Source organism: Cloeon dipterum, chromosome 3 (assembly GCF_949628265.1).
Source record: "Cloeon dipterum chromosome 3, ieCloDipt1.1, whole genome shotgun sequence".
Lineage (NCBI taxonomy): Eukaryota > Metazoa > Arthropoda > Insecta > Ephemeroptera > Baetidae > Cloeon > Cloeon dipterum.
In genome coordinates, this window is record NC_088788.1 from 30,627,918 (window position 1) to 30,654,610 (window position 26,693).

General features: G+C 39.4%; 4 protein-coding genes across 19 annotated transcripts in view; 1 reads left to right on the forward strand and 3 right to left on the reverse strand.

Moving 5' to 3' along the window:
* Positions 1 to 375: 375 nt before the first annotated feature.
* Positions 376 to 8,995, reverse strand: LOC135941052 (dual specificity protein phosphatase 10-like). Its single transcript, XM_065486278.1, has 4 exons — positions 8,762 to 8,995; positions 3,232 to 3,439; positions 2,157 to 2,784; positions 376 to 1,518 (listed from the first exon to the last, which is right to left on the reverse strand). Exons 1-4 carry the CDS (start codon positions 8,826 to 8,828, stop codon positions 1,300 to 1,302), a joined length of 1,122 nt encoding a protein of 373 aa, XP_065342350.1. The 5' UTR covers positions 8,829 to 8,995; the 3' UTR covers positions 376 to 1,299.
* A 1,577-nt stretch (positions 8,996 to 10,572) lies between these two features.
* On the reverse strand, positions 10,573 to 11,976 carry LOC135938374 (uncharacterized). Its single transcript, XM_065481993.1, has 2 exons — positions 10,819 to 11,976; positions 10,573 to 10,766 (listed from the first exon to the last, which is right to left on the reverse strand). The coding sequence occupies exons 1-2, from the start codon at positions 11,942 to 11,944 to the stop codon at positions 10,573 to 10,575; spliced, it is 1,320 nt and encodes a 439-aa protein (XP_065338065.1). The 5' UTR covers positions 11,945 to 11,976.
* A 2,106-nt stretch (positions 11,977 to 14,082) lies between these two features.
* Positions 14,083 to 16,766, reverse strand: LOC135940492 (uncharacterized). The gene is made up of 4 exons (XM_065485399.1): positions 16,659 to 16,766; positions 16,408 to 16,481; positions 14,771 to 16,306; positions 14,083 to 14,714 (listed from the first exon to the last, which is right to left on the reverse strand). The coding sequence occupies exons 2-4, from the start codon at positions 16,418 to 16,420 to the stop codon at positions 14,521 to 14,523; spliced, it is 1,743 nt and encodes a 580-aa protein (XP_065341471.1). The 5' UTR covers positions 16,421 to 16,481; positions 16,659 to 16,766; the 3' UTR covers positions 14,083 to 14,520.
* A 1,169-nt stretch (positions 16,767 to 17,935) lies between these two features.
* LOC135940050 (multiple PDZ domain protein-like) overlaps positions 17,936 to 26,693 on the forward strand; it is a 110,964-nt gene continuing 102,206 nt past the window's right edge. For 12 of the 16 annotated variants that reach the window (XM_065484699.1, XM_065484707.1, XM_065484709.1 and 9 more), the window contains exons 1-7: positions 17,936 to 18,056; positions 18,311 to 18,374; positions 18,500 to 18,651; positions 19,008 to 19,223; positions 19,277 to 19,411; positions 20,606 to 20,721; positions 20,813 to 20,827. In XM_065484699.1, the coding sequence (XP_065340771.1) occupies positions 18,359 to 18,374; positions 18,500 to 18,651; positions 19,008 to 19,223; positions 19,277 to 19,411; positions 20,606 to 20,721; positions 20,813 to 20,827 (650 nt within the window). In that variant the 5' untranslated portion in view covers positions 17,936 to 18,056; positions 18,311 to 18,358. Of the gene's footprint in view, positions 18,057 to 18,310; positions 18,375 to 18,499; positions 18,652 to 19,007; positions 19,224 to 19,276; positions 19,412 to 20,605; positions 20,722 to 20,812; positions 20,828 to 25,993; positions 26,275 to 26,693 lie in introns of those variants that run through there. The other 4 variants (XM_065484702.1, XM_065484703.1, XM_065484710.1 and 1 more) reach the window with 4 other exon arrangements.

The window sequence follows — 26,693 nt, forward strand, 5'->3', positions numbered from 1 at the left end:
GTATATTCACTAGGTCTCCTGATCAAACAGGGCAATTTTTCAGTTCGCAGTTTTCGCGTTTTCCGTTTAAATTGCGCATATTTGTCTGTCCCACTTGTATTGCGGTTTTTCCATTACTTTGAAAATCACCAATTCATATGTACAGCACAAACATACGACAAACTTAAATGGGTATGGAATTGGCAATGTTAAAGTTAATTGGCCTGATTATAATTATATATTAATTATACCATTTCAAATTAAAACAAATGAAAGAAAGCGAAAAAGCGCATAGTAATAAAAATATTCGTATTACGACCCAAGTGGCGAATTGTTGCTTTGCAAGGTTCGTCCAGTTAATTAATTGGTTTAAAATGCATATTAATATAACAACGATTTTACTGTAAATATATTGTTACGTTTATTTATTTCACTTTTTGTGCCATACAAATGCACGGGTTTCCCTACAGAAGGGTTGTTTAAGATATTATTTCACTAAAAACGTAAAAAACAAATACATAATATAAGAGCATTTTACAAAATGTTTTCTATATCTCACCATGCTGAGATTTTTTGTCATTACCGTTTATAACACAATGAGTTTAATATGCCGGATATTACAGAAATTGCAAATAAATTTATAAATACTCCTATATAGGACAGGATAAAATTGATCAAGAACAAAAATAACTAAAAACGATCATTCTAATTAACCGTATGTATTATAATATATTATATGCTCAATCACTTTACAAACACGAATATCATAAATGAGGCGACTGATCATCTGTTGATATTATGAGCTAGCCATTTACATAATTTAATATCTCTACCGTAAATTACACTTTGAGGTTAATTATTAAGGATTTTTCGTTTGGTTCAAAATCCTCATTGCAAGAACTGAAAATTTTCACTATTCTCGTTGTAAGATATATTTTAACAAAATGCATGCGATGCTTAAATAGATATCTCGGTACATGGTAAGTTTTTCTAGGGTGGAGATGATGAGGTACGCTGCCTGATAATGTCATCGCAAAATATTCACACACTAACTTTTAGACTCTTAGGCGTTCCTGTCCGAGGGTCCGTAAAAATTCTGTATAAAAATCGTTCGTACCTTAAAATGAAATTGGAAATTGGCTATTGTTGCTGCGGTATAAAGTGGAAGGGCGCTGTGTTTTAATTTTGGAGAATATATGGTTCCTGCGATTCTTACAAACGTTTTTATATCTCAAATTCAATCCTTTTCATCTTTCGTATACTCCGAGTGTTCTAGAGCACCTCCAATTTGCATGGGAATCACACACATTACAATTAATGTTAATAGCATAGATCTTCAATGCTGGTGAGTCGCTTTCCGAAAATTTCTGCCTCCAGTTTTGCCAGTGCCTGAAGCATCATTTCTGAGGGCTGGACCGTGGGTCTGCACGCCTTGACGTGGTAGAAGGCGTCCTCCAACGAGCAGGAGCACTGCTGCATCAGCAAGGCCATAACCAGTGCGGCGCTTCTGTCAACGCCCAATTCCCCCTGTACCAGCACCTGGGGAAAATAGCGAGGTTCATTTTTCTACTTTTTAATTAGTAGTTTAAAATATTGATGAAAGGCTATCATAAATTTGGCAGTTTAAAGCAAGCGTTTCCAATTTTATGCTAAAAAATAGTACATTGCAACGGAGAATTTATATTGTTGTTGATTCACGCAATTTTTTAAAAGTCTTAAACATTATTTAAAAAAAGTCTACAGTTCAAAGTTTGGTCTGATTCAGACAGTGGTAGTGAGTTATATTTTACGGTCACTTTGGCGCGTACCCTTAATATGACAATGCCCAAAATGATTTTAAGCTTACAAATTTTTGTTTTTATATTGAAACAATGTGATAGTTTAATTTTACCCACACGCGCGGATATTTGTGGAATGATGCCTTGTACCAATTAAGAATGATTAAACAAAATTGAAAAAAGTTAGTTAGAGCTATTTTTTATTCGCTCATGCGGGTAGAAAGTGAAAGGTGAGGAACTTTCTCAATCTGATGATTATTTTCAAAATCATTATAAATACTTATAAATAAATTTATCTCAGCCAAAGCAGAATATTCCCTGTCCCATGGGCCCGCGGGAATTCCACTACCCTCAAAATTCACCCTTGATAAAGGAAAATCCCACTTCAGCACAAGATACCTTTCCTCCTGCTGCAAATGCCTCGCGTACAAATGCGGTCATCTCGGCCATCTTATCTGTTAGCAGATTGCTGGACACAGCAGGGTCGTCCAACAGCGTGTCTGTGGATCCCCGACTGAGGCAGGAAGGCCCTCTGGACTTGCGCTTGAACTTTGCCTCTAGCCTCGACGGCGGCGCCACCAGCAGTCTGCGTTTGTCCGACGCCTTGTTTTCCAGTTGCTTTTGTCCGGTGGTGCAAATGACGTGGGACACTCCCAGGTTGTCAAGGACGGCTGGGTCAGCCGCTTGGTCGTTGCGTCCCAGGAAGAGCCGGCCGTCCAGGATGATTGACGGGAACCAGGAGAGCAGACGGAGGCCGTCCGTTTGCTCTGGCACCTTCGGACGGCTTTTGTTTGGCCGACTCAACAGGTACGAGCATCGCTCCTTGACAGCCTTCAGCCCACCCTCCAGACAGCTTGGCTCCAGCTTGCGGTCACGTAGTTTTCGGCACAGACGGCGCATGTCCGAATCTGGGCGCCCCACGGACGAGCCGTCCAAGTCGTAGAGGATGATGTGCCAATAACGCCTCAGGGGATCCTTCTCCGCATCTGGAGGGAGCTCATGAAGGCCCTCTACCTTGCCATGCCACCTAATGAAAGCGCAAGCATTTTGTAATAAAAATTTAAACAGATTGACTGTAAACATTGATGATGAAATTGAATTTACTTCCATGTTTGTATTTGTTATAAATAAGAAAAATTAAATTATCTCATTTACATTTGTCCAAACGTGTATAGCTTTTTCCTTGGGATGGGATATTCCTTTCGACTTGGCACAGTTAAAAATTAAGTTTTAAATTAGGGTGTGTTGATTATTTATCCAGCCAAGGCTTAATATTTTGTTAAAACTATTATTTTGTGTGTTTTTTTAATCTTTAATACTAGACCCTCTGATATAAATTGGAATTAAATCGGGAAGGATTAACGTAACAAAATCATTTTTAAATATTTTAATGTTAGAAAGAAATTAAAACACGTTTGAATAATAATAATTTGCTTTTCAAAAAAATCATATTAACGCAATCATAAATATTTACCTAGCTGTGAGCACGTGCTCGTTTGCGAATAATTTTTCGTCGGGTCGCATGTCTATGATTAGCAGGTAATCAGGGTTGCGTACATACGGCGCGTAGAAGCCGTCGTAGAAAATATTGTGTAGCGCTCGCACAGGCATCACCTCAGGGTTTGGTTCATCGTCCAGTGGTACCGGTGACCGCACTAGGCCTTCGCATTCCTCCATCGCAGCTGAAATAAACAGAAATATGCAAAATGAGCTCTCACATCTGGCATCTGACACATCCTTAACCGAAAATAGAAAGCGAGTTAAACTATATGGCTATGATATCACCATTTTATTTTATAATCCATAGCTATACCTATTTAGGAAATCAATATCCATGAAGCATGCATAAAATATCTAACTCCCACAGGATTTTTAAATAAATGCAATAAAATCCTGCACCCTTTTATGACCTTTTGGGTGAGACATAAAAAATAATATCCACAATATCAATTATTTCTGTACACCTTTCATATTTAATGGACATTCTATCTCATATATGGGAAAGGATATTCCAGAGGGAGCAACGTTATATGGAGTCTAAAGCTGTAAAGTTATTATTATACCTTTACAACGGGGGCCAAAAGATTGCTAGTGATACTGAGCTCAATAGCGTGCTATTTTGATACAGGAATTGTTGAACTCAATTAGTATGATAGCCCGTGAAAGCAACTTTTCCCTTTTCTCTCCCTTTCCCTGATGACAATCAAAGTCTGCATTGGCTACCCGATTTCATAATCTACCCTCGGGATCAGAAACGTGACAGCCGCCTAAAGTTTTTGATTTTCGTGTTCACGCAGCGACGCACGCACATTTTTCTTTCACCTCTCGTGTTCAGGAGGGAAAAACTATGAAGAAATTCGAGGGGGTCGCGATGACTCTGCGTGTCGAGCAATTTTTTATTATTGCCTCAATAATTCTGTTCCTAAACAAATCAGAGTGAAATAGTTTTTTTTAATTTTACTGCCATAACGATAAATAAACAAAACAAATTAAGAATTCAAAGCAATAAATGTTATCACGCACTGTGCGAGGGAATTCAATATGTTCTCTGCATTTTAGTTCAATGCAATAATTCTTAATAGCGAAGAAGTAAAAAAGGTTAAAAATAGTTTTGTCTTCAACAGCGCTCTCGCGTTCTATTCTCTTCTCGGACACGATCAAATGAGCAGTGTTTGTTATTGCAGAGGGCGTCAAGTATTTTTAATGCTGCTGATGAGCACGTTGATTGAGCGGCCTGCTGCGCCTGAATAAAAACCGGCCGCTCTGCTCGTTACATCGGCCCAGAAATAGAATTTATTATTACACCAGCTAGAGAGCGTGTCTGTTTGGAAAACATGCAGAAAGTGCTGCTGCACACGCAAAAGAATCCGAGATAAAGATTTGGGCCGTTTCAGATGAGGCTGACATCATCAGCATCATGAGGAACAAGACACGCTTACTGTCTCGATCTGCTCATTGAAATTGAAACTCTCCAAGCACTTCTGCCCGCTTCTCGTTTGCCCACTGTCAAAGTCCGACGCACAGAAGTGCAAGAAGAAGCGCCTTGATTCTCGCCGCGAGAGGCTCACATGTACAAAATCGATAAATAAATAATACACGCACACGACGCTGTGGGGAAGTGGTACTGGGTGGCTCTTTCGTAGAGAGCATAACGAAAGCCCACATGAAATTTCTTTTTAACTGAAGTATTTTTTTGTAGAATTTAATAATTTTATGTGTTATGGTCATAGCAGCTGTCCTTTAAAATAAAAATTACTCCCCCAACTTGAGATTTTGGCCAGAGCTTGGAGATTTAAATCTACGGGCAACAATATCTATCGGTAGCCCAAACGTCAATTTAAAAAAGCTGCATTTTATTACTACTTGATTCAAAGTTACACGCACGTTACATCTGATGGGTTTTTTTTGTTATTTTGCTGCCAGTAAAATTCAGTTCCAGATTAGGATTTTTTTTATTTTCAAAATTAAAATATTTTTTAAAGAAAGTTTCAATCCCAAATAAAATAAATAAATCTTATTTCCCAGATAGAAAACTTATAAAAAATTGCAAATCAAAGAAATTGAATAGACAACTAATAATTTTACTGCTGAATTTTGTGAGACTGAAACAATGTTAAACGTGAATTGGCGAGAGCTTCATTTTCAAGTTCGAGATGTCTCTTTACTCGACATGCTCCTGCCATGGCTATCACTATATTTTCTCTTAAAATCAAATGTTGCTTTATGATTATGAACTAATTTACGATCAATGATTGTAAATGTAAGTTTTCTGGCAATTGTTGTTAAAAATATCATACATATCCAACAGTGCATAACAAGAAAAATTGCTCTAAGAGAAGCTTAAAAATGTGCAAAACTTGAAACTGTAATAATTTTAGTGTTGTTCGCCTATAGTGCGATTGATAAAATTTTCCTGTTTTTAAAATAAAATAGCAAATTGTAAAATACTCTACTTCTGGGTTAAAAATATACTTAAAAATTTCTCATAGCTCCCTGTTGGCGTGCTAGAAATACATCAGTGCGTACAAAACGAGGCTGATTGAGCGAGAAAATGCAATTTTCTGGGCCGAGTAGCGTGATGGAATTATTTTCGCGTGTCGCGCTAGTTCATTTCCTTTCTGCCTCAACAATTGCTGCACACATAATGACGAAGTCCCATTAGGGTAGAAACTTTTGGCTGGCAACTAACCAAAGGGACGCACAACAAAATAGAGCTTTCGATCGACGTGCTCGCGCCGCGAGTTGGACGAAAGCTAGAGAAATGAATGTACAATAATAAAGGGATGGCAACACAACGTGGATTATAATGGCACTGTCAGCGGAAAGGGTACAAAGACGGATGGTGGCCAGGCACGAACTCTTCCCTTCCAAACACGGTTTTTGAAAACGCGGATCGCGGTTTGAGAAATGTCATTAGTCATTCCGCTTGGTTTCGCATTGCAACAAAAGAGAGGCTTTCATCAGCCATCACTTTGTCAAATACCATGAAAAATTCCTTTGTTAGAGATATTGGCGCAGCAGGCACCAAAGGAACTTACAATTTTGTAAGTGCGTCGAAGATTTTTGAAAAACTTTTGGACCAGTTGTCAACTTTGTACCCTTTCTCTTCATAATAGTGTAGATTAGCACAAGACAAATTTAAAGGCCTATCTCAAAAATGCATCTCGTGTCAGAAATTGTTTTAAAAAAGGAGTTAGAAAATTTCTTAAGCCTATACATGATTCTGCAGTTGAAATTTTCTTAATAAAAAATATTTTGATTTAAACAAGCCATCCAAAATGTTTTACGGTTTTTTAAGTATTTATTAAACCCATTATGGCTCTGCAGAAGCTAAAATTTTCACGAAAAAAGGTGTGGATATTGTTGTTAAGCGCAAGAACAATTCCAATTTCACCTCCGCCTCCATTATATCAGATCGAGACATCCGAGATTAAAATCGAGTGGAGGCTTGCAATTCCCAATTTAATTAGTGAAATATGATATCACCGCCTTGGCAAGCTCCTCTCGCTTCAACCCACAGAACGAGCACGGTATGTATTTTACTTGCAAAAAGTTGCTTTGGAGAGAGAGAGAGTGCCAACAATACTGGGCGTGTTTTGTTTGCCTCTCTGCGCTCCTTTTTTACTTCTGGCAGTACATACACAGCACATGCACGATGCACACGTAAGCCACAAAAAAGCGCAGGGACAATTTGACAGGCATCGTTTGGAACTTTGGAGAGTGAGAGCTTGAGCAGGAGCCAGCGGCGCACCGCACCGCGTCAAACAAAGGATGAGGGCCCTACAGTTTCTCCCTGTCCACCTATGTGCCCACTTCAGATACAATGCACACACAGTGGGCTTATTTACATGCACGCGGCCTTTATTGATGTATATCACAATGGCAGTGAATGGAGCATAATAAAATCGCCGAAAAGTTGATCCTCTTTTCTATTCTTGCGCTTCAGGGATCATAGTATTTTGAAAAGTTGTTGATTCCTTGTTAACCGGAATAAGCATTTTAAATTAAAAGCATTTTTTTACAGTTTTTAACTACTAAACTTTGAAAATTCGATAAAACCAAAGACAAGTCGGCTCACGAGACATTTTAAAATTTAAGTGTAGTGTCCTAATTTTCCCAAAGAAATACTCATGCACTCAAGCCCAATCATTGTATTTGCAATGATGGCCGAAAGCTTAAAAAATGTCGATCATGGTTACAATAGCCTTCCAAAACCCTCAGCCCCCCGATGGTTTTTACCTCTTCAATTCGTTTAATCAGAACTATCGAGCTTGAAATGAAAGTGCGTGTCTGGCTCTTGAATCACAATATACCCTTCTCATTCTTCACCGAGTGAATTGTTGCTCCCCACTGCGCTTGCAATACTATTTTTTACAATTTTTATCTGATCGCAGCAGCGTTTCCACTGAAAATACGAGACGCGATACTCTTGAAAATCAGAAGCCGGTCGTCAGCGCGCAGATGCAGATCAACGTTTTTAAAATGCAAAGTCGGCATGATGCGAGAGTTGTACAGGGGACGTTCGCGCATTATATGCAGCAAACGCTAATTACTTTTGACGACGCGTGCGGTATGTTCCAACAAACAAGTCGTCGCGTGCAAAGACTCAGAGGTTTAAACCATGGGGCACTCTGATTGGAATTCCAGATTCGGGCAACACAAATGCGTGGCTTTTGGCTTCCTGGAATCGGCTGTTTTCTCAGTATTTTAAATTTAATCTACAGTTTTAGGATTAATTTTTAAAATTATTCCGAACAGACATCATGAAACGAATTTACGATAATCCCATGATTTTATTTATGTTTACATGCAAGTTACCTAATTGTATACTTATTGCATGAAACATTTAGGTTCGTTTTACACGTCTTAAGGCTTTTGCGGCATGTCTCACTCTCAGTATTGACAACCCGCTAGAGGAAAAATAAAGTCATATACTTTTTTCTCTTCAATGTGAAGCAATAAATGTCGTTGGACTGTGCCGCAACGGAATTGATTTTACTTTCGTGAAATTATAAATTTAATCGGGGGAGCGTGGTTGACGGCAGAGGCTCCGCATGCAGTCAACGCGAAAAGCATGCTAATCCCGTATTAGCACGTCAGTTTATGACTGCACGCGGTCAAAATGCTGAAACGCCGGCAAATGGAAATCAGGATGGGCCATAAATTTACAGCAGAGAGAGCAAATTATAAATTTTAATGCTTCACTGTGTATAATGAATTTCACCGCCGTTTTAAGTGGAAAGGTACTCATGCTAATAGTCTTTAAATTGTAAATTAACAAGTAATATAATAATGAAGCATCCAAAAAGTAAATTAATTATGCTTATTTTAATTGAATTCAGTCATCTTTGACGCTTCAGAATTTGCAATTTAATTGAATTAGAAAGCGATTGCGAAAATGGACGCATGTCGGGGCGCATTGCCACACCGGCATCTGCAGCCTCCCTGCGTTTGCCACTGACTGAGTGCGTCGACTCTCCGCGCAATCGGAAATTCTGTCTCACCCAAGTGGTACTGCGACAGCCGGTTGAGGGTGGCCTTGTTCTTGCTCTTGCTGCTGTTGCAGCCCATTGTCGACTCTCAGCCGCCGACGCAGTCACCAGCGGGCCGACGCGATTTTCGGCGCCATCTCATCTGCCAGCCAAAACCCGGCACCGACAGCCGCAACTGACGCAAGCGGGGGAGATGCTGCGATGCCTCAGCCGGCGACCAGCACACTGCTGCATCTCTCCGGAGTCCCGAGGGTTGCAGGCGGCTCGCGCGCAGGGGTGGCGGGCCCCCACCCCGCCCCCGTCGGTGGCGGCGCCACGAGGGAGTGCGGAATCGCCCGAGCACGCACCTCGACCTACGAATACGCAACGTTGTTGACCGCATGTGTTTTTTTCTTTTCTGCATAAATTAATTTATTATTCATCTGCAGACTATTGTCACTTCTTGGAATTATTATTGTGTTAAGCCACTCCATTTGTTCTTCTTCTCTCTAGTCAACAGCTCTTCATTTCATTTGTTGACACTACGGGAATGTATGTGGGTAGATAATTTAAACAAATATACATATTTGCTCAAGCATTTTCTACTAAAAATTCAAAAAATGCATTTTATTTTAAATGAAGAATATTATAATTAGCATAAAAACTGCTGGGCTCAGTCGTAATTTAATTTATTTGTCGCTTCAGGGGCACAACGTTAAGTAAAAGGTATTGAGAGAGCTTCTGTTAGTGATGATTTATCAACCCCGGCTCGCACCCTCACGCTACCCACCCACCCACCCCCCTTTGCGGACTTGAATAGAAGCAAGCATCCGTGGCTTTAAAAAGAGCACATAGCCGTGTCTCGGTTTAATTCCAGAATTAACACACGTCATGCAGATTTCATAAATGAATCATCATGCGATGCAAATCAATTAATAATTGCGAGCTGTTGAGTCCCCTTTTAAAAACGTTCTAGAGGGGAAAGTGTAAATTCAGGTGTTAATCTCTGTTAGCAGACGGTAAAATGAATTAAAAAAATACTGTCACATTTATAGATTAATGTTTAAATATTAGGTTTTTACTATTCCTGCTAAAATGACATTCACAGATGCAGCTATTGTTACGAGGGAAAATCTGAAACTCTTGTTGCTGCGAGCGAATTTCTCCCCCTCGTGTGCGAGACATGCCACAACTCGTCTCCCTGATTGAAAATAATTCTCCACCACCGACGAACCACTTTGCAAGAAATGCGTCGTTATACGCATTTCTGCCTTGGCAACAGCATACGAAGCACCTACTTTTCCAGACAGAGGCTTACTACCGTACCGGGCGTAAATCAGCAGATCAATTGGATTCCCAAGCGAAACGCAGATGCACAAAAAATGCGTTCTGCCCTCCAAACAAGATTAACGCCGGGAGTGGAGGGTACAACTTGAAAGGCTGGAAGTTAATTGGATTATTTATCTGCGCAGGCCGGAAATGAATTGAACTCAAGCGGTTTATAGTGTTCACCCGAGATAATTTTATGACCGGCGTAAAATAGCAGACTGAATCAGAGTCGTGGAGAGCTGTGGCTCCTGTTGTGTTCAAGTCTAGCAACCCGCGCAACATTTGAATCACGCGAGTTGCATAGCACTCAATATCCAGGACTTTGAATTTATTTAAATAGTATTTTTCAGTTTCAATCGGCTTTTATTTCTCACTTTCTTTATTGTCCCAAAATCTATCAAAAATTTCACTTCAACAGAAACATTCATTTTTTTTCTTAAAAGGGTTGAACTGAGGAATACATTTTTTGGAAAACTTGATTTTAAAGCATTTATTGTGTAAAAATCAAATGCAGTTTAGGCAAATTGCGACCTTTGATTTATGGCACTAACTATGTTTGATAGTTCCGGTGGGCCATTTTTCAAATAGACGTTGCTTAAAAGTGGTGCGTTGCACAATATGTACATCATCAGTTCAGTCCAGTCATCTGGAACATCCTCACGAAATTTCCCACGTTCATTCAGATGCTGCGTCGGACATCGCACCGAAACTGTGAAGAGAATCATAATTAATTAATTTGAAAAAAATGTTTCTTCAGTCACCTTCCAAAAACACAAGTTTAGGGGCAACTTGAGCAGCCGACGAAACTATGTCATCCAACGCTACGGTTACAGACGAGATATCAATCCAGAGATCTTTCAACACTAGGGTCCTCAAAGCGGGGGCAGTAAAGAGTTTAACCACCACATAAGGTCGGAATATAGCGCTAAGTTCACTCAGGCTTATTTCGGTCAGGTTCTCGATGTTCATATTTTTTGGAAGCGCTGGCGCTGGGCACATCTTGATACTTCTGAGTTGCGGGCAAAGGGAAAGGACCCGAGCAAAGAGCATATCTTCGTTCACTGGTGATTGGATTTCCAAGTCTTGCAATAATGATCCTTGATCACTCAAGAAATTAACCAGCGCGTGTAAATATTCTTCACTTAGTTGACCGTAAGCAATCAGAGACTTGATTTTCTTCAACTTCAATAATGGTGTCATGTATTCCTGTTTGCTGATGGAGGCAAATGAGATACCAAGGGCAATTATATTTGAGTGGAAATCGGCCTGAGTCTCTGTCATTGGCTGTCCTATTATCATGTGTTGTAACATGCTGGTGTAAGATCTTCGAATATTTTCCGAGATAATTGAGCAGTATGTTGTGGGGTCAAATCCGTTTTCTCCATAGTATTCATCAGCTAAGCAGCCAACCACTTTAAGCCTCGGGAATCGGTGCAGACAGAATCGTATCATGAGCTGTGTTCTTTCTGGTGCTCGCCTAATCGAGACCTTGGCGCTTCCAACGCGCTCCCATGCTTTAAAACAGAAGACCTCGAGAATTTGTAGCTTACAAACACCTACCTCAAATGTCTCGAGTTCAACCTCCAAGAGATTGCATTTCAATTGTCTCAGCTTCACCAAGGTATGACAAATTTCTCTGAACGCTTCATCATTCAGGACATCGTGGTGCAATTCAAGGAGGCAAAGACTTTTCATATTCAGCAAACTTTGAAGCCGAACTTCTTGAAAAGACTTCCGAAATTTCTTAAGCTGTATGGCATCGTTGAGGTGTTGATCCGAGCCGACGACCAAGCTTCGCAAGCTAGAACTGCATTTTTCAGCCAGCAGCTGAAACACTGAGTTAGTGGAAGGACTTGTTTTCTTTTTAATATATTTCCGCGCATCCATTTTTAATTCTCTCTTAGTTGATGGCTCCAGCCACCTGAAGTTGAAAATTTTAATTCCAGGAATCAGGTGGCGCACAATTTCAAAACGTGTTGACAAAGGAATCGAATGTTTCTTCAGCGCCCCTTTGTTTGCTATATTTAGCTTTTTCAGAAGTTCCTCTCTTAATTGCATCGTTAGGCCAGCAATTTCCTCAAATCCCAATTGATGTTTAGAATCATTTCGAAAGGAGTCAATTATCGCGTTCAAGCATCGCGTTTGTAATGAACTGCTAGCCTTGAGCCTAGTGGTGTTGATTTGCATCATTTGATCCAAGCAACATTCTCTGGAATTTTCAACAGAATGTTCTTCGTCAACATGCACTTGCATCATATTACTCTTGATTTGACTTCCTGAAAATAAATAATTATTATAATTATAAGTTTTTTTACATTCACTCTAAACATTACTTGGTCAAATAATGTAATAATTTTTGACAGTGGATTTCAATATGAAGCTTTTTGAGTACAATTAAAATGTGAAGTCGACTCTTTCCTGTAACAGTAAATCATGACATTTATTATGTTGAATATCATGTAAATATTAAGTGTAAAATCATAATACCAATTTTCGATTAACAATTCCTGCAGCTTGGATGATGCAGGCTCACGCGGTGATTTTCTGCTTGTGTACGCTCCTCTGAATCTGACAAGTCTGACAATGTGGAAGCAATTTTTATTTATCCATCCTAAAATCACATTTTCGCATTACTTAGATTCTTCAAATGTTTGTCTTGACCTGTATATTTACTTGGTTTCGTCTTGAAAAGGAAGGGATCCAAGCTCGCCATTAAGAATATTCTACACAGCATTTTCTACACAATAAATTCTGGTCGATGGAATATACCACTTCAGACACTTTTTAAACATCTATATATTTTACGGATTTTAATTTCTTTGATAAAGTTTCAAAGTGAAAATGCATCATTTTTAATGCTTGTATTTTTACATAAAAATTCGAATGTTCCACTGTTTGTTTGAAATTTGTTTTATTTAACTTAATAAAATAACTACAGAAGTCTCAAGACGTTAAAAATACTGGTTTTTATGAACACTCTCTAGAAGCCACTCAAGAGGACATAAAACGCAATTCTGAGAGTTTGAAAAGTGCATTCAAAGCTGCCAGAGCAGAGACGCTAATACGGCTCTATGTTTTCTGGCTATATTTGCGAGAGTTACGAAAGTAATGAGGGAGAACATTAATGCCACCCCTTTTTCATTTCCATCATCCCCTTCCATGTGCCACGCGACTGTTTTTTCTGTTCATTAATTCGACGCAGACGGCAAAAGCAGCAGACGGCCGATTATTTTATTGTTATTATTTCTGGCTCGCGGCAGACGTGTGCGCTCCGTTTATTATACACGTGCGCGCAGTACATGGGAAATGACGCGACGACGGTGCTCTCCTTTTCTGCGTTGATGCTGGGGAAAGCCGATTTTTCTAAAATGAAAAAGATGAACGACTCCATGCCAGCGGCAACAGCACAAAGGATGAAGTAAAAATGGAAAAAAGGACATGAATGAGAATGAAAGCATTTTGTTCGCCAGACCTGAACTTCTCTATGGCCAAGCTGCAGCCTCTGCATGTTTATTGTGAACTTCCCATTTTCCCCTTTAGATTTCAAGTAAAAAGAGCGGCTGAGCTCACGTGAAATTCATAAATATAAAATAATGCTATGATGGAGAGTAAAATCTAAAAGCTGAATAAATATGTAGTTTTAATGGCAAATAAAATGACTTCATCTCAACTTGTAGAATTTATGAAATAACTCACGAACAGCAAAATTTTGCTCTTGCAAATACTTTTCTCCTTTAGATATATCATTTTCACTTTGCTGAAATAGCCCCACTAGTCATTTGTTTTTTTTTCGTTAATGTTGTGATACGTTCCGTTTTTTCATATTTTAAGTGGTGTACCTTGCACATAGGCCTCTGATTTGTTGAAACCATTATGATATAGCTTTCATATGACAAATAATTTTAAATTGAAGCCTGTACATTGAAGAATACTTATTCATTACTGTTTTGAATTAAACTAACAGACAGCATTTCAGTTCATCGTGTATGTTTTAGGTGTGGCCTGCTTAAATAAAATTCATTCAATGCATTGTCACTGCTTAAAACATTTATTTTTAGCTGCAGCCTGCAAACTAGACAAACTCAATAAATTGAATTTAATAGCGAGATGCTTCAAGCACAGCCTTTAAAGTTTGGCTTGCGTTATGCAGACCGAGCTGAGCAATAAGCATTTTTGGTTTTGTGAAAATGTGGTTCTAGCTATATGGTTACAAACTGACGGTTTAAAGGAAAAAAAAGAAGAGGTATTTGAAAGAAATTACCAGTCCAGTGGGATGAAATTGAAGATTATTTTAAAATTAGTATAGCTCTAAAGTCTTTCGTTGCAAAAATCCTGATCAACCTAAAATTTCAGGCACAAATAGTTTTGTTTTTTGACTTTGAGCAGTGATCATACTGTACAAAATATAAATGTTTCAAGAATTTGTAAAATATACAAATCTTTTATAATGAACTGTCCGTAATTCATTGAAACATGGATCGTTTATTTATGATGTTGACTACGTCTGTCAATTCTGGCAGGCCATCCTGCAAGCACACATTCCTCAAAACCGGGGCCTTGCACAAGACACGCATCAAGAATAAAACCCATTGGACAGGCTGTTCACTGATATCGTCCGTGAACGACTCGCTCTTACTGTTTGGAAAACGCACAGAAACTGTAAAAATAAATCAAATTAAATTTTTACAAAAATGTATTATAAAAAAAACTTACTCTCTAGTTTGGTCAATTTGGGGGCGATGACTTTTTGAAAATTCAACCCGCAGAGCGCCAAGTGCACCATCAACGGATCCAGCCAAACCTGCTTCAAAACTAGGGTTTCCAAATTGCTGGCGGTGAATAAATTTATCAGGACACAGGCCGGTTCCTTAATGAGCCACAGTTGCACGAGGTGGAGTTCAGTTAGGCTGTTCAATTGCTGCGACAGGTGTGTGTTTGGAAGGAACTGAGGATCCATCAGAGGACCGCAGTACATCCTGAGACTCTTGAGATTAGGGCAGTAACCGAGGATTGCGCCAATGAACAAGCACGTATTCATGGGCGAGTGAAATTGAAGGTTGATCAAATTAGGGCCATATGTCTGCAGAAGTTTTTCGATCAGATTAAAATGAACCGTGTGGTAAGGAAGAACGTAAAAAATTAAACTCTTGATTTTCTTGAAACTGAGCAGGATTTCCACATCTGAAGGTTCAAAGGTGCTGTAGTCATCCATGGAGATTCCGAGGACAGTTATGTTAGAGTAGAACGCCGCTTGGGCCTCTGTAAATGGCTCTCTGACCCTCAGATGTCCTATCTTGCTGATTTCAAGCAGGGGAACCTCGTCCAAAATGTCCAAATCAAGGTACGTATTTTCGTCAAATACGTTTTCATCTGCAACGCTCCCGACTACTTTTATCCTAGGAAACTGATTCATGCAATAGAGGTAAAGTTGGTGCAAATCGTCTTTTGGTAGCTCACTGATGTATGTTTTGTGAAAGGTAGCCCAAGGCTTGAATATGAAAACCTCCAGCTTTTTCAGTGCGTTCAGAGATTCAAACAAATGCTTGCGAGACGTGTCTAGGAGATTGAAGTGCACTTGCTCCAATTCGACTAGCGTAGTGCAGATAAAGTAGAATTCGTCTGGTTGCAGAAAGTGGTGGTGCAGTTCCAGGCGTCGCAAATTAACCATTTTTAGCAAGCAATCCTTGCGGACTGGGTTCGACGCGCCGATATGCCTAAAGTACCATATGTGTCCCTCTTCGCCAACGACAAGGCTTTGCAAACTGTTTCTGCATTTTTCTACTAACTGCTCAAACATTACGTCTACTATGGGACGAAGTAGTTTCAAGAATTCCGCCATGGGCATTTCGCACTCTTCTTTTGTAGACGGATTGGCCCATTTGAAGTTGAATTCATAAATATCGTGCATCAAGTAGGTCACAATCTTGAACCGTTCTAACAAAGGGATCGGATTTTTTTCTCCTTTGTTGGCTATGCTTAATTTCTTCAAAACCTCTATCCGCAATAATTTTGGTAGAGAGGCTACACCCTGGAAGTACTTGGGAGACTTTCGGAAGCTGTCCATGATTGCTTTCACACATTGTACTTTCAATGATGATCCAAACAAAAGTTTGGATGTGTTGATCCTCACCTCAGACACGCAATCATTTACGAAAGAGTTAATTTGCATCACTTCCTTCTCAAATCTATGAAGGAAGCTCCCGCGTCGGGTGCCTCTTCTCAAATAAAAACTTTCATTCATTGTTTGGCCTGTAAAAATATGAACAAGTTTTAAGTCCTAAAAATCTAGAAAAATTGATTGTCGTTGGCAAAATAAAAAGTTATTAATTTTATATTTATTTATTACTTACCGGGTAATTCCATATTAAATAAGCTTTCAGTTATTCACACGGATCCTAGCTTTTTGCTTTCCTTCCAAATTAATCTGAAATGTCAATTAATAAACTCATAACATCAAAGCTGTAAATTCAACTATTAAAAATTAAATTATTCAATAAATAAGAAAATTATTTTCGTATTAAATCCTAAAAACTCATAAAAAAATCGAAATATAATTTCATAGAAACTAAAAATTAGATAAGGTTTAACAATATCAACTTACGAAGTCACTTGATCAACCAAATCAAAGCTCTTTCAGTGGTCTTTCATAGAAGATTCTATTTCAAAAGCCTGTGAAAAGTGCTCCTATAGGCAAAGAGCAATGCTTCGGTGAATTGGTGCGAGACGAAAGTAATGCAAACAAATTCCTCCAACACTATGCCGGGAAATAGAACATTTAAAGAAATGCGATCAATTTCAACAATCCAAATTTTGAGGATACAATCTAAAATATTTGTCATTTTCTTGGATTTACTCTCTTCTGGTTATTGAAGAAGCTAAGAAAAATATTCTAAACACTTCTCATGGCATTCATTGAATATCCCATTTTAGCTTTTTCTTACTTTAGGCAGCATCGAAAACGCAATCCGCTATACTTCCCACAACAATATTTAAAACCCTATGATTCTCGGAAATTAAAAAAAAACGCGTTGGAAAGATGAATAACAAAAATGATTCTTTGATTCTTAAATATATCAATGTAATTTTTAGATCGTCAAAAATTTGTATATGAGTTTAAAATATATGGGGTTTACAACTGACAAAAACATTAAAACTGCATTCAGATTTTATCAAATAGGTCATATAACTTTAGCGCACATAAAAAATACGGAACGCAACAGAATATGAAAAATGAAAACAATATTTTTCGCTAAATTAGCAAAAATTATCATTCGCTCCGAGCTTTTAGTCATTTTCTATTTTCTTTGTTTAGTTCCAAAATATTGATCGGATTTTTATTTTTACCACTAAATAAATATTTAAGTGTTACAGAAGATGCTGGTATTAAGTCCTTCATACACTCACCTCACGTATAGCCCAAAGATCAAAACTAGCACCCAATCTCAGTCTGCCATCTAGCTTAGAATCCTCGTATCTCTACCGCGCTTGCTGCCTCTCTTGATCATGAGATGCATTAAAAAATTTATAATATTAAATTGGCATTCGATTACTGAAGGTTGAGCCCTAATTTACGCTATAAAATCATGTTCCAATTTTTTTAATTTTAAGTGAAATGACTGAAAAATATATATTTAAAATAAATTGTGAATCATTAGTAATTCTCCATTGAGTTAAAACTGTGTCATAGAAACCACTTTCATACTTTCCATAAAATATGTAATGTATTATGTTCCTTTGCTAGAGCATTGCTTAACCTTTAGCAGCACGTTGGATTGGATCCAATTTGAGCAATATATTTCGGAGGCTTTGTTCAAGTGAACAAGGAAAGTACTTAGCGAAAAAGCGTGCTCTTGAGAGCGGTTAGAGTGAGGGCGGCACAGAAGAGAGATCGATAGTTTCGCGCGCACTTGCCCTGGTGAGCTGCGCGTCGATCGTCATCTGTTTCACGTCCATTGTTTACACCTGTCTGGTTGCGCGCTAGGAGTCCGCCCGTTATCAGGTAAATTTCTGGATTTTTTGGTCCATTTGTGACGCATCTTGCACTCGACATTAATAAGTTTCCCAGGAAGTGTTTGTCAAAATTTTTTAGACCAAATTGTTTGTGTCTAAAGGTAAAAATGCGCTGACAGGTCAGGTGCTTCCACCCCACCCCGTCCTTTACCTGTGTTCGCATTCCAAAGCATAGATTATCATTTTAATTAGGGATTGACTAATAGCCAAATGCACTTCTAATAATACCGGCTTTGATTTCAGACTCCAGGGCTAAGGAATGTTTCGCGAGTGAAGAAACTAGACCCGAAAATGCCACTGAACGCAGGTAAGAAAGGAGTTATTGTTGTTATTTTCCCTTTTGGAAAAACTCAATGGCTCAAAGGAGCTCAGTTTAATTGTTTATTTAATACGCGGCGTTGAATTCTTCTCATTGATATTCGTTTTCCACAGACGTGTCAACTGCCCTCCAGTTGTTGGAGGGCATTCAGCAATCAATACAATCCTGCGATGATCCCAAATTGGAGGCTCATGCTGCCGCTGACCTGAACCTCTTGATCTCGGTGCTTGAAAACCCAGTATTTAGAGGCATCTGCACAATGCAGGTTCGTGCAATGCAACCAGTAATATTAATACATAATATCGAGTTTCTACTGTTTTGTCAGTTGCATATTGTGGTGGGTGTAAAATGGTTTCACAATCTCTTGAGATAGGAATAAATTTTGCAATATAAACACTATCGACGTACATTAGTTTTGTTTTACTATTTACTACAGACGACTTGGCAAAGGGCCAATACGAGTATAAACATGTAATATTATTTGTCAGTTACAATGTTAGAATTCCGTTTTGGTTACTCTAATTGTTAAGTTGTAGTTTTGGTTGGGTTTGATTCAAATCTGAACAGGGAAAATGTTTGTGTGGAACTTAGACCGTAAATCTATTCTTGAATTATTTGCAGGATGCATTGGGCGCGCTTAACAACCAGATCCAAGCACACCCATCCCTCTTACCGGGCGATTTTGACCTTGACCCAGTTGGACACTTGGTTCTCAAAGTTAATGAAGCCAATGCTGGAGTTATGTTTGAAGGAAGAGGTTTTGAGCCAGACGACCAAAGAGTTCCAGTAGCCAAGCTATCTGTGAGCTCATCATCAGGAGATGCTAATTCGCCACTGGTAGAAGATATTGAAATTTACACTTTGACAATATTCTAATTGTTTCCTTATAGCAGGTCACAAGTCCAAGTATGATGGTACTTGGGGATGGAATTCCACAGACGCCAATAGTAACGCCTGCTTATTCGCTTGAATTCCAAAAGGCTATTGAGGCAGCTGCAATGGGCAGAGACGTGCACTGTATTAAAGTAAGCCATTGATTAAGCTAGCAATAAACCTTTATAACATTAAAAAATCAAGTACTAATGATAACTAACTCTTCCCGAAAATGAGGACAAATAACTACTAATCTGGGTTAAAGAGGGAGGTTACTCAGTTACAACGTGAAATAGCTTTGGTTTAATTAATCTCTTCAATTGCTATCAAAAGAATTTTTGACATTAATGATCAGTCTATGGGAAAACAGTTTTGTCCTAGTTACAAAAACCCCACGTTTATTTTTAATCATAAAAGTGTCCGTACACACCGATAGAAGCTCACAAATTAAAATTTCACCAAGTAGATTCGTTATCTGTGAATTTTGATGCATATTTGTTTCAAAACTGACGTTGGCATTAAGCAACTTGAATTAATTTGCCTGTCTCCATTTTTGCAATGTTTCATATAATAGAATATTTATATAAATCTTGATAGTTTTAATAAAATTCAATGTTTTTCAGGAAACTAACCATGAACTTATAACATAATATACTAGTTACTCATTAGTTTGTACTTTGTCTTGTCTACATGGCAGTATAAGATTAAGAAATATTAATTTACTTATTGGAATTCATTGGAATAGTGTAAAGTGCTCTTTAAAAAATAAATATCTAAGCAGTTTCTAAAGCCATTGGAAATATTATTTTTATCACTAATGAGCTGCAAATTCAAATTTAATTTGTGGAAAATGATAAATTAACATTGATATATCTTTAACTGATATCATAAATCCTCACTCTGAATGTTTTCCATTGCTTACTTAATTTTAAGTGATCAAATGCAACAGTATGAAAATATTAAAACTTTGGCTAGTCTGCACACTGCTATTATAAGTATTTGACGCAAAAAAGTTGAGATATGGCATTCAGGTTTCACTCCTATTAAAATTCTCTAATTCAAATAGCAAGGCTATTGGGTTGTATAATTATTTTGCACATTGTCGCTAAATTGATTACAAGAGCAATGATATTAGAGGTAGGAAATCTCGTCTTTTTTAATAAGAAGCAGTAGTTGTCTTTAAAAAGGATATTAAGAAACTTAATATAATAGTAATTTAATCCATCTCTTAAGCTAACTTAACTATAATTTATTTCGCATAGTTTCAAATGCACACTAATTATGCATGGCAGGTTCACAATACAGGCGTTTCTATAAATATTAATGTCCCACTCAATTGTTTTTAGCTCTACAAACCTGAAGGCAGCAGTTTAGGGTTCAGTGTTGTAGGCGTCAACACGCAGGATCAAGCAGAGCTTGGAATATTTGTCCAAGAAATTCAACATTCTGGCATTGCTGGACGGTAAGTCAAACAATTTCATTATTCGCCATATTTCTCTTGAATTCGGTATTGTAATATGCTTGAAACTCATTCGCTCTCAATTATAATTAAGCTGCTTTAGGGAAATGTAAGTAACCTTCTTTGATATTGCATGGTGCATGCTGTTTTTTTTATAAATAGTCTTCTATGGATGCGTTTTATTAAAAGATAAACGAAAAGTTTTGTGGAATTTGATATGTGTCAGGTGACGCCAAAGTTGCTCAAGCGGCGAGCTGCCAAGGCGAGGCTGATAAAAATCAGCAGTAGTTTTGAGCCTAGAATGACATCATTAGCGTGCCGAATGCGGTGTAGCAATTTTTCCCTCACTTTCAAAACAAATTTGGCCGTCACCTCTCCCCAACCTGCGCACACACTCCAAATTAATGCAATCAAGCGCTGCTAAAAAAACGGGCAGAAAAATGCCCGAGAGGAAATATTTTGTGAACAATAGCCGACTCGTTAGGAGGTTTTTCGTTCTATTTGGTTTTTTTGGTCCTTGCGAGAGAGCAATTTCCTCTTTTGCTGTTGACAGCAGCCTGCACTGTTTCCCGCCCTGCCTGCACGAGAACCGGTGCAAACGGATTTTCGGGAGAACACTTAACGAGCGCTGCTAATTATTAGGCCGCGTTTGAGGAGGAGTGGAGCGTCGGCAGGAGGAAATGTTATTGTGTTGCCCAAGTTGCCTCTCGCCTCTGATGATGCTGTGTGTGCGGTTATTATTGAGCGAGGAGCCATATCGTCCTTCCATTCTTCCTAAATTATGCCGCAGCCTCTGTGCCCTGCTCAGCGAGGAGCCTCGCCCTCTCTCTCTCTCTCTTTCTCTCTCTCTCTCTCTTTCTCTCTCTCTCTCTCTCTCTCTCTCTCTCTCTCTCTTCTCTTCTCTTCTCTCCTTCTCCTTCGCAGCAACAGCGGCAGCCAGCCGTCGTGATATAAAAATTGCAAGGAGACGCAGAATAGAGCCCGACCGGCCAGCATTAAGCCCTGGAAAATAGAATTGGAAGCTCGGCGGAGATCTATGTAGAGCCAAGCCTCAGAGGTAGAAGAAAAAAATAAGAAAACACGCTGCTGTCTTTTCTTGCTTTCTCTCTTGCATCTCAAAATATAATGGATTCGCATTGTAGAGAAGGGAAATGCGTGCCTTTTTATTGCTATTACTATTTCTACTTTTCCTGCTCCGTAAACGTGCAAAATTTATTCCCGCCGCTTGCACAAGGAGAGAAAAAATAATCTCCCCTTGATAAATCCTCGTATATGTCACTGTCGCCGGTATTTACTGTCTGGAGTTTGCTTTGGCTGGATCCCAGTGTCTGTTACGTTCTTCATTTTAATCCCACCGCTTCAGTCGAAGGGTATAAATGACCCTACGTTTCTTTATCTCATTTCGCCAGTCCAGGGTAAATAATTACGCCTGGCTGCGGGTAACTCTAATCTATGGGATTGTTTTCTCTCGTCCTACCGTTCACCTTTACCATCATGAAGGACATATATTTTATTTTGAAGGCGGCGGTGATCCAATTAATGTTGTAAATTACTTTCTCAGAACCAAAAATAGTCGTTACTGCGAAATTGATACTACTTTTCCATTACTGCCACATTTAAAATAACTTGATTGAAATAAAGATTGTTGTTTTACATCTTCGTCTCTTGTCTAGAGCTCGTTTGTATAATGACATTAACAAAATTGGTTAAACATAATGAGGCAAAGAGAACAGGACAAGCTAAACCCTACGGTCAAGTACAGTTTGTACTTGCAACAAGCTATATAGATATGCATTCATTTTATTGAAGCTGCAGCATTCAGTGCAAAGGGAAATCCCGGAAGTTTAATTTCACCAATTCAAGAAGGGTGTAATATATCACAAAAGTTATAAGTGGGCGCAAAAAATCATAAGCTTGAGATGGATGATTTTCCCACAATTTGTCTTAAATTTCAGTGAAGGTCGCCTTTGAGTAACGTCAGTGCAAAAAGCCCCATTTATCATTTGTGGTGCAGTGCCGGAAAAACCAATATCAGTAATGGAAGTGGCTACCGGTGCAAAAAGCTTTTCTCTCGGCCGTTGCGAATTTGTTCGCAGCCGCGCTTTGTCCAATCAGCGATATCGCAGGGTCCAAATTTCTTCGACGCATCCAGCAGCAACAAAATGAGCCTGGATTCCTTTCCTCCCGTCCGCCCGCCCGCCGACCTGCCCGAACGAATCAATTTGATCAGGCAGACGCGCTTTCCTTGTTTTTAAAGCGGCAAATCCGTTTTTCCACGCCACCGCTATCTCTGCATGCATGTATAATAAAAATGGCAGGCAGTCCGCGCGCGCGAGCTTTTGAGTTATAGGCGTGTTGCGAGCTCTTTTCATTGATCCACGCGCACGCAGGCCTGGCTTGGTGTGTGTACCGACGTGATGGTGCTCGCTCCCACCCCCATGGTGGCACTCCGTGCACCAAACCAACCCTCCATGGGAGCATATTCACATGTTATACATTACCCCCGGAATAGCTTTTATGTGCGGCTGCGGCGCCGACGACGACCACCAGCATTTCGGATGTTGCGCGGCACTCTAGAAGAGCTGAATAATTTGAATAAATTCGCACAGAGTTATCTTAAGCGCAGCTCTGGAGGTTTTATGGTCCTCGCAAACGGCACTCCGGGTGTTGATCGTAATTGTCCTCGTGCTTTTTAGTCCGTGTTTTTGTGTTATTTATCTCCTATTTTGCCAACCCCGCTCTCGTTCCCAGCATGCGGAACAAATTTTTATCTCATCTCGTTAACTCGCTTACTCGGTTATCCTCGAAACAGAACTCCCCTGCTTTTTAGCGCAGCAATGGCTGCTTGAAATTTATGCAAATAGTGCTACACGCCAAAATTCTTTAGGTATTATTTATGCCTCCGTCTCGAGCTCCCGCTTCTTCAAATCAGAAACAACGTCTAGCGCGCACAAAAAGTACGATTCGGTGTGATTTATATCCCTTCCGAGCAGTTGACTCCCATTTTCCCCAGCGGGCCCGGCTGTTCCATTGTTTAGCGCCGGCAAAAACGCCTATTTTCTGTACGAAACTTTCTCAGCAATCACAAACACATTACCCCCGTTGAACACGTTTGGTCATAAATTCACCCGGCCCACCTTTTTTTATTCGTCGTCGCGAATTTAAATATGTTCCGCAAGCTGCAGAAATTATTCAACAAACTTTCACCCCGGTTATTAGGCCAATTTATACATGGAAAACCGCGCGGCTTGCTCGTTGAGCTCCGCACCCCAGCCAGCCAGCCAGCTAGCGAGCAGCAGCCTTTTCAACTTTTTTTTTTTTATTTCTGCTCCACGCAAGTCCCGAGCTACGACTGCCTGATGCAAATGATAGGGCACACTTGTTACATAGCCGACTGCTTGTGCATAAAAGTAAGTTGTGTGCCCCTCGCAGCGGAGCGAACACAACTGGCAGTGCGTGCGTTTCATATCAAACGCTGCAGATCTCTCAGCAACCAGCGTATACAGTACACACACGACCGTAATAAAGGCAGCCGGAGGCTTGGAATTCCAGAAATTAGCGGCTTAGATGAAATGGTGGTGCAGCGTAATGGTGCTCAAAACGCGGTGGTCCTCCAACAATGCGCATAGGAGCAGCCGGCTATTTGATATATGGTGCGCATTTGGTCGGGTTTGTCGCAATTAGAGAGTTTGTGGTTCTAAGTAAGTGCTCAAATCCTTCATCAGGGCTGCAGATATAATTGTTTCTTGACTTAGATGCTGTTAAGTTTAAGAGGGAGGGACGCGAAAGGATCTCTTTAAAGCCTTAAGAAAATCTCAGAAACGGATTTTACCTCATAAATATTTGACTTCTGGATGCTTTTCAACTCGCAGATGTTGGTTACTCTCCTTTTAAACAAATTGAAGCATCCTCTTATACAACTCGTGGCTTTGGTTCGCATTTTTCGCTATCCTAAATTCAGCCCACTCTCAAACGCGTTTCGTTTCTGCTGGCCTGCGCCCTGCAAAAATTAAGGAGGAATGATAGTGGATTTCCCCGCAAAATCCTTTAACACACATACAGATTGGGTCCTAAAAATCATTTACAGTTAAAAAAATACATAGGCAGCACTGTAAATTTTCGAGAAAATCGGCCTCAAACTTAGCATTGTTTTAAATGGAGAATTTTCAACGGAATTGTGTAATCGCGATTTACTCTGAAATTCCGCATTTCCCCAAAAAAAGACTCTGGCTGTCCGATAGATCTCGATGAGAGGATTCCAAATCATGTGAGAAAACATAGTGCAGCACTGTAAATTTCGGAGAAAATTGGCAAAAACAATCTGATTGGTCAGCGCCCAGCGCTGCTGGCCAACAGAGGGGGGCGTTTCATGCCGTCGCTTCTGGTTGCATTACAGAAGGTGGCCGGCGCGCAACTCAATTATCATTTTAATTACGTTTTCATTATCAGAAAAATTTGAAATTTTAACACATGCTAGCAAATGAATCTGTCCTTGAAAATCAATAAAAAATTTATTTATATTATACGCAGTCTCTGATAGCCATAAGGGTCCGAGTTTGCCTCTGAAAATCATTCAAAATATTAAATTAAAAGAAACATTTTTTCTGAGATGATTCTTGAATAAATTAACTTAATTTTGGGTATTTTGATTTTTCCCAAAAAAATTTTAAACGTTCTTTAACGGCCAGCTGAAATTTTCAGACGATTTTTTTTTCAAATATGGTGAATTTAAGAAAATTTTGCTGAGTGGGGAAACACTGGAAATTTAATCAGCTTTCAGAATTTAGGCAGTATTTAAAGCTACTATGAACTAGTGAATTTTAATGAAGCCAAACACAGACCCCTTTTGAAAATCTGCAATTTTTGAAAAAATAAAAAATTTCTTTCAAGACTCAAAAGCACTTTTTTTTATTTTCTCACTGTTAAATTTTCATAAATTTTCTCACCCCGGAAGCAATTAATTTCCTATGCTAAAAAAAGAGGGCGTAACCGGTAAAATTCGAAAAATTAGATTTTGGGGCACTTTTGGTCAGAAGTACATGGAAAAAATAGGTCAGTTAAGGTTAACTCAACATGAAATTTCATTTTTTAAAATAAAAAAATCACTATCATTCCACTTTAAAATTCCAACGCCGCCGAATATAATGGTCGTATGCGCTGGCAAGCGGGCTGTGCGAGCGAGTGTTTCGGAGAGAGGTAAAAAGGGGCGCTTGCGCTAGTCGTGTTGCCGCTTTACTACTTTGCTTGGCGCTGACATAATATCTTCGCACCAGAGCAGTCCGCTTCGAGCCTTGCACTGGTCGCGGCCATGGTGGTGCCGGTGTCGCTTCTCACAAATGTAGTACCAGCAGCCATGCCGACCTAATGAAGCCAGCAGCCGCTCCTCAAGTGCCTATATATTATATCCATCACCGATGTGGTAACTAAGCAGTCGGCCGCGATGGAGAATTTTAAGTGTAGAGTGCATCCTTTTCGTGTTTAAGTCCACTGCCACCGATCTCTGACTGACATCTCATCATCGTCTTTCTGCTAGGTCGCCTGCGTTTTTTTCTTTTGGTGAGTAATCACAAATTCCTGTTTTCGACCGGTATTTTTTACCTTTTGAATCCCAATGGAGGCATTCGTACTTAGTAAGGGAACAGTCTTTTCCTCCTCGATCGTTTCGAAACGCGTTGTTTACACCGTGCGCCCACTTCGTTTTAATTTACTAGGCGAGGCAGAAAACAGTATCTTCGTAAATAAATAAAGTCGGCGTTCGCTTGTAGGTGGTGCATGTGTCCGTCGAGCGGCGGCGGCAAATCCTCTGGGCAACGTGCTGCAAATACGTCGAAAATTAATTCTGCCTTCTGTATACAATAAAACGGACGTGCCCAGAAAAGATTTTTCTCGGATGCGATGCGTGTGCTTCTCCGATGGCGGTGATAAAGGAAAAGTCTCTGGCTCTGCAGCCGAGGAAATGAAATCCTACTGCTTTG